The 7917-nt window shown below is 44.6% G+C and overlaps 1 protein-coding gene across 1 annotated transcript; it reads right to left on the bottom strand.

The window, feature by feature from the left end:
• Positions 1-1046: 1046 nt before the first annotated feature.
• LOC119886945 (flocculation protein FLO11) lies at positions 1047-6585 on the bottom strand. The gene is made up of 3 exons (XM_038697941.1): positions 6285-6585; positions 4022-4263; positions 1047-2968 (listed from the first exon to the last, which is right to left on the bottom strand). Exons 1-3 carry the CDS (start codon positions 6301-6303, stop codon positions 1409-1411), a joined length of 1821 nt encoding a protein of 606 aa, XP_038553869.1. The 5' UTR covers positions 6304-6585; the 3' UTR covers positions 1047-1408.
• Between the last annotated feature and the right edge of the window lie 1332 nt (positions 6586-7917).

Genomic DNA, 7917 nt, shown 5'->3' with positions numbered 1-7917 from the left:
AATTCTATAGAAACCATTTCTAAACACAGGCGGAAAGCGTTGATGTAGAATAACTTGATTTTTATGCTCCTGTACCTTCCTGGGAAAATGACCCCAACAAATTTCAGTACATCTGCTACATTTGCTTTTGCCAAGACACTATGCGCATCAATTTATTTTTCCACTAATAAGACATTCAGGTTTGAAATACATTGACTAAATCTTAAGGCCCCAACTCGACAGGGAAATCTGGATAATTTATATGCTCCCCACGCCCACCCCCTTAAATTAAGAGGATCCAACATTTAAAGTGTTTGGCACCACAAGAGATGAAGGCGCCATGTCTTACAGCAAGTGTAATGTTTCATTTGAGGAGCTGCAAGAGTCATGTCATCAGATCACCAAGCTGCTCACCTCTCCACTGAAATTGATTTCTGTAACATATCCAAAGTGACCTTCTCCCATTCATCCTATATCCACAGCCCTCCCCCTCAAAAACAATCCCTGAAAACTGTACACAACGGATCGAGGTCGCATAAAGTAACAAAACATATCTGCTTAGTTTCCAGTGAAAGCGCAGAAAATACTGATTGTTTTTATAGATTGGAAATGGCAAACAAATTACGTGCTACGTGAGAGCATGGGTCAAGTAGTTGAGTGGACAACTCATGAGGCCCGATGAAGTCCCTTAACTACAGGCAGGGCATAAGACAGGAAGACAAGGAGTGATAGAGGCGAGTCAATCAGTCAGGCTCGCTGCAGTACAATCAATTTCCCTTGTGCTCATCTCCAAGTAAAAAAGGGGAAATGTAGTGAAGTAAATAACAGGCTAAATAATATTTTAAAAACCATTTGAATTGCACAACTATAGAGGACTATGATGTTGTCCTCCTTTTCATCATGGAGGGGAATAGGTAATAGGCAGCCTGGCCATTGATATCAATGTCTTTTGTACATTCAATAAAGTCCAGTACTGCTACTGAAGAGGCTAACTGCTGGTGCTAAAAATCACACCAACTGACATTTAGCACAATTAAGGGATGTTTTTTTCATTTCATTTTTCATCATTCATAAACCGTAATGTGGAAAGCGTTGTACAATACTCAGCACTGAGGAATTCATTTCGAGGAATGGCATCAAAGTGTTCTCACCAGCAGGTGCCTCCATCAAGAACCGCATATTTAAACAATAAAAAGTTGCTTGAAACAGCAAGTCTCTGTAACCCCTCGTGTTTGTCCCAGCTCACACATTTCATTCCCTGTATTCTGCAGGCACATGCTTTAAATGACAAACAAGGGACTGCTGATGACGATACATTCTCCTATATACAGTGTTGTCCAGCCAAAGGGAATGTTTGGCCTCTCTCCTCCCCAGATATATATAAATTTTTTATTTTTTATTTTTTTAAAAAGGGGCCAACTTCCAGCTACTAGTTAACAGTTTCACTCACTGCATGCAGGCTGTGCTGCGGGCCCCACACTGTGGTGATGGGGGTCTTGAAGTCCACTTGAAGAGAACTGGGTTGCCTGGTATCAGTATGGACCATGCTCCAAACACTGGGAACCACTGCTGAATTCCTCTGCGCACTACTACTAATACTGCTGCTGCTTGTGGAGGGCTGAAGAGGAGGAGTAGTGAGGTGGGAAGCCAATCCCGGAAGAGGTGTACTTGTTGGTGTAGAGGAGGATGTTGGGGTTGAGGCGGGGAGAGGAGCTGGAGTTTGGGCAGAGGCAAAGACTGGGGTGTGTACAGGGGCTGGAGATGACTCCACGGTTGACACCGGTGATGGACATGGAACTGTGACTGGGATTAAGGGGGATTTGTGGAACGGCAGGTAAAGTGGGATTCCTTTGGGGGCTGTAAAGGAGGTGATGGTTGGAGAAGGAGCAGCTGAAACAAGGGCTGCAGTGTGGGAAGAAGCCTGGCTTGGAGCGGTGACAGATGTGGAACTTGTGGCTGGGAGAAGAGCTGGTGACGGCACTGAGACTGGCCTTGTAGCTGGTGCACTTGTAGGACTTGTAGTGGGCAGTGGGGCCAGTACTGAGCTTGGGGCTGGAGCAGAAGCAGGTTTCTGAGAATTCGGCCGTCCTAACACTGGCACTAAGGTTGGCAGATGAGCTGGGAGGAGCGGAGACTGGTTTGGGCTGGAGGCTCTGACAGTGTCCTCCTCCAAGGGGCTCCAGATGACTTTATTGATCGTGAGAGGAGACAGTCTGGGTGCTGAGACCAACACTGTAGTTGGGACTGGTACAGAGGCTGGTAATGATAGAGGCACGGGATCCTTTACTGGAGTTGCAACTGACACTGGAGCAGCCATAGCCTTCTCCATCAGACTCTGCACCGTGGAAGCATCCATGACTTGTTGGCTGTCCTCTGGAGGCGGCGTGGGTCCCATGTCACTGCTGTAAGCACTGCACTGTGCCTCCACCTGTTCAGTCTTTACAGCCTCTGTAGGTCTCTTCTGGCTCTCCTGGAGTCTCTTCAGGTTCTCCTGCTCTGCTGCCCTCTGCAGAGCTGCGTCGACCAGGAGCCTCAAGTCGCTGAAGTCCTGGGTAGGGAAGAGCTCGGGGGGAGTCGGGGGAGGTGTGTTGAAGAAGCCACTGGTGGGGCTAGCTGCCATTGCTGTGCTGGTGAGACACGCACCCTGTTCCTCTGCTTCTCTCAGCAGTCTTTGCGTGTCCAGCCTCATCAACGCCTGGACCGATCCCTCCTTACCAGGGTACCCTGCTCCTGTCAGAATTGCTGTTGCCGTGCTCCCAAGAAGACTGAGGTCCAACGTAGGGGCAGAGCGGATGACCGATGGGCGTTGTTGAGATGAGCCGGTAGAAGAGCTGCTTTCTGGAGAACTGGCTCCGCCTCCATTAGACGAGTGGCCTTCACTTTTACCACCAACCTTGCGGGAGATGGTGAACTTGGTGGGATCTTTGCCATCCTTGCGAAGTAGGTCAGGGAGGAGGCGGCGGCGTGCATTGATGAACCAGTTACATATCTGGGAAAAGAGGGGGAATTTCTGGAATAAATGGAACTGATAGTAACAGGTTACGAGGACATTTTTCTTAAATAATAAGATAAAAATAGAACCTGACAGCTTCAGACACATCTCAGTTAACTAGATCCACAACTTGACCCTTGCAACACAACCCAACCCCCCCAAACATCTGAGGACTGTTATTTTAACAGCCGCCTACACATTTTTCTTCATCTACATTTGTATACGAGGCCTTACTTACCCCCCTCTAGTGGTACAGCCTCCCACACAAGGAAGAAGGAGTGAGACAGACAAGAGATGAGAGCCCTCAGACAGCTGGCAATAATGAAGGGCTGAGCTCAAATATGCTGAGCCACAGAGAAGCCAGCCAAAGGCATTCCAGTGAACTGACTACATAACAAGAAACTCTGCTGCCGCCTCATGCTGATCTGTAATGCCTTCTCTAATGCGGCCTGTGTGTTTGTGCGTGCCAGTGTGTTGAGAGGAAAAGAGGAAATGTCTACCACTGGTGCAATGAAGTGAAAAAGGAAAAGGCTGGGAAAATGCCCTCTTCAGCAGAACAAGTGTGGTGATTATTGTTGTGCTTTCACTTGTTCAATATGTTGATGAAAAGCTGGTGACAAAAACAACGCGTTGATAAAAATAAGAATTACTGTTATGTAAAATGGAAAGTAATAGCACAAGAGAATGGATCATGTAAAGGTGTTAGGACATTACTTGTAACACCTTTGTGGTGTGCAGCATCAGAATTTAAAGTGAAAATAGATGACTAGATTGGCCTACCCTTTGAGCTACAAGAAGAATTTAAAGATTTGCTCCCACCTGCTTCAGGGCTTTATAAATGTAAAAACGAGTTTGTGTGTTCAGGGTCAAAGCCTCCTAAAGCACTGCTTATTTTACAAAAATCTCAAATGGAATAAACAAAGCACTGCATTTAAGTGAAACCTGTGATTTTTATGTATAATCCTTAATAAACAAATGGAAAAGACAGTGAGAAAGTGTCACAAACTAGATGAATTTCTCAACTCAAATAAATTAAAATCTACCCCATACCTGCAGCACAGAAAGGTTGGTCTGGCCCGACAGGCTGAGCTTCTCCTGCTCCGACGGGTAGGCGTTGAAGCGGTGCTCGTACAGCCAGCTCCGCAGAATCTGCACCGCCTCCTTGGGCAGGTTGCCGCGGCGACGGCGCTTCCCAAACAGCCCTCTTCCCGACAGGTCGAGCGGGGAGCCGTCATCACTGTCCGACACAGCCGAGGAGTGCTCCTGCTCCGGGCGATGCTCTTCTTCCAGAGCTGAGGGGAGGGAGGAGGGGGGAAGCAGTCAGTCACGTTCACCGTTACTGATTCAGGAAACCTGCTTACATCAAATCTGCTAGTCAACTGGTATCAAAGTGTTGGTTTCCTGTGCGGCCTAGTTTTGTCATATATAATTTGGGAGAAGATAATGGTTCCATCTCACATTAATAGCTCTAGACTCACCCGGGCTTCTGCAAAAAGGGTGTTTAATCCACTTTTACGCACTATATGAAACCTAAACTATTTTTTTCACAATAATAAGAGCCATGTGGACTGAGAAAGGCCGGCAAAAATCAAGAAACAGATTTAACACTTGAGCAGTGAACAAGTGCACAAACCGCATCAGTTACTTTTAACCTCCTATTTTTAGCCAATTTAAAGCATCGTGGGCTGAACATGTTTAAAACACTGGCTTTGTGGTTTGAACTTTGTTGTGGGTGTGTATTTTTATTTATTTTTGTCAGTCTATGGTTGGCCACTGGAGAGAAATGGGGAGAGAAATCCCCTCAAAATGGAGCATGCCTGATCCCAGGGGTGGGCCACAGAATGCAGTAAATGTCTTTCTCTGTGGCTGGGTGAAACCTGACCCCCGGGGCAGCGCCTGTCTTCACAAAGAAGATTGTGTGCATATCAACATCACAGTAGCCAGTGGCCCAGGAACCTATTGACCATGCAAAGGAGGCCGTTTTCACCTCATGCCAGTTCGGCTGATGACTGCTGGAGCAGTTGACAAATCTTTTGAATACTGCATTCCTCGACAACAACAAGGGAAGCCCTAAATCAAGTTAGAAAAGTGTGTGGGAGGTGGGACTAAAAACTTACAAATGCAAATTATGTGCACCCCCCCACACCAATTTCTATTGATGAACTAAATTCCCCTTACACCTATAAAATCACATGTTACAGTAGGATTGGCCATTTTTATCACGATATTCATGTACAGATATGTCATTCTGGACTAAATTCTGTCCAAATTAATGTTTTTTTAGCAAATATCTCGATTAAGTATTAGTTTGTCACGCTCTTTAAAGAATAGAGAAACATTTTAAACAATTTATGGGTTAAATTAAGTCTGATTTGGTCTAACTGGGTCTAGAAATACTCCACACCTCCCCACCATCAGCCTCCCGTGCATTAGCCACACTCATGCTTGACAAGACATCTCAGGTTATCCTTTTTTCTAATAACAACCTCTGTGAGAGAACATGAGGCCCACAACAAAGTTGCATTCCCTCAACTCCACTGGATCATTGGATATGCATTTGTCACTAGATATATCTATCTAACACCCACTCAATATGGGATTAATTTAGTAATAAAAAACAGCCAAGACAGATTTAAGACAGATGTTAGTATGTCACATCAGCAACATGTTACATCTCACAAGCAGTGAAAATTTTTACACTACATTCAAGCTGGTAAATCTCTGCCTCGGGAAAGTGTTTCTAGTGTTCTGCCTATTCTTTAAACACGAGGCCAAATGGTCCTCAGATCAAAGTTTGGGAGCTCAACGGTGAACTAAACTTCACAACACACTCACACCGAGGTAAGGATTTGAATCTGACCGTTAGCAAAGCCAGTCCACCACACATCAAACATCCACTTTTAAGACCAGCTCGCTTTGTCGAAGGGGGATGGCGTCATACTCAAAGTGAAACGACACACACTATAAAGCCACTCGGATAATGCAGAATGTGACATTCAAACAAGACAAACTGAGCAGATACTCGGTAAATTAGCCATCTGGAGCGCACAAAGGAGGCAGGCGTGAAAGCACAGCCTCCCGCATGTCACTCCGCCAGATGGACACCATGCCTGCCTCCAGAGATAACTAGCTGGCTAGCTGTCCCTCCAAATTTAAACACAAACACACGCTGCATTTGCTCGCAACAAAAAGCCCGCATACCAGGCAAAACCAACAGCAAAGACACGGCGGACTCGCAGGCACACACTTTGGGAGTTAAAACGTGCAGGGTAGGGACATAAAAAATATATAATAAAACACGACGTGTGCTCACCTCGTTTGAATGCTTTCATTCTTTGTTGATGGCTTGCTTGAAAACGCGCAGCTGTCCAAGTTTCTTGCTGTACAAAGCGTGCCCCGGGAGTCAAGCGATGGTTGACACAACAGCACTTTCTTCCAAGAAGCTGAAGGTGTTGTTCCTCTTTCACCGACTTAAACGCGTCGCCTTTGAGGTTCTGCCGCACGAAAAGGTTTCACCGGACGGTCTGTTTCCATCGCACGCTTCGCTTTCTGCCAGGATAAATGTTTTCTGTTTTGTGTCGCTTGTTCCTTTTACCTGCACGTAGCTCTTTGCCAATCTTGACAGTCGCCGCTGAAATGATCCCGCCTCATCAACAGCTGTCAGCCAATAGCGGACCTCTATTACGCCTCCTGGGGTGTCGTTAGCCAATCACGGCGCTCCGCTAGACAGCAGACAGGCTCCGTGTCATTGTGGCTGAGGGGAGAACCATTTCATTCAAAGTATAGCGCAGTCTTTGAAACAATGTTATTTTCTCGACAAGGTTAAAACCCCCACGGTACTATAGACACATGTTATTGTATATTTAGCAACGGTGTAATCTTTTTAACCATTCTGGTCGTTTTATATTCGTGTGTACCGGAGACAGCAACATTGTGTGGAAAGGCTTTACGTAACGTTGAGCAAAATGTTCTTGTTACATAAATCAGAAACGCTCGAAAGCGTCGACTAGTAACCGCATGTGGCCAGTTTATAATATAATTAACCAAGTACTTTACTGACACTGTCTGGAGTGATTTCTAAAGTGACATGTAGACATGGACTCTACGATGTGTTTGACTACAGGCTTGTGAGTGTTGTTGCAGAGAGGTGTTGGGGTGCTTTGATTCCCTCGGCCAAATGAGCGGGAGTTCAGATTTACAAATGAGTTTACCACAATACAAAATTGCAGTCTACCTGGTGTAACCATTTAAACGTAAGCCTTCAGTGTTGTGTCCAAATAGCCCACACCTTCTGTCATTATTTCTGCTCTGAGGCTGGGCAAAGCAAAAAAACAACAAATACATTGTGATTGAAACAGAAGTTAAGTAAAAACTAACAGGTTTTAAAACAAAAACAAGCTATTTGCAGTACTGTCTCTAAAAATAGTATTTGAAACCAAAATGACAGCCACAAACTGAATCATCTTGTTCTTAATAAGTCAACAAATAGCTACAAAGCAAGCCAATACATCCATGATGAACTTTTTGAGAAAGTATTGTGTGCATTTTATTGAATGTTACATTTCTCCATTATACATCTGAACAACCTTGAAATAGTATAAATAGATCTACAGCATTGTAAAAGATTAACATTTTCAGTCTGTATTTTTTCCCTTATTTACAGAGGACGACTTTAAGAAGCACAGGGGGAGAAATGCAAGATTATTAGTTTCATCTTAATATCAAAGAACCCTTTTTACTCAGTATTGCACATATACTTAAAATGTTACCAGAGTATAATGACAATAATCTAGTTAAATCTCAGAACAGACCCACTCGCTCTCAACTTTGCCTCAAACAATACAACTCTTTTATACTAAACCCCACAAACATACACACAGCCTATGGACTATACTGAACATATCCTATTCTTTAAAATATGTGCTTGTTTCATAAAATATTTATTC

The sequence above is a fragment of the Micropterus salmoides genome, unplaced genomic scaffold (assembly GCF_014851395.1).
Source record: "Micropterus salmoides isolate LMB-PRFRI ecotype aquatic unplaced genomic scaffold, ASM1485139v1 Ms_hic_scaffold_4, whole genome shotgun sequence".
Taxonomy (NCBI): Eukaryota; Metazoa; Chordata; class Actinopteri; order Centrarchiformes; family Centrarchidae; genus Micropterus; species Micropterus salmoides.
Note: the sequence above shows the minus strand (reverse complement) of the source record. Positions and strands in the feature narration are given on the sequence as shown.

Excerpts from the sequence above, each read along its gene's own strand:
- LOC119886945 (XM_038697941.1), bottom strand. Across the intron at positions 2,969-4,021 it reads CCAACCTTTCTGTGCTGCAG|ATATGTAACTGGTTCATCAA; the intron begins GTATGGGGTAGA and ends CTCTTTTCCCAG.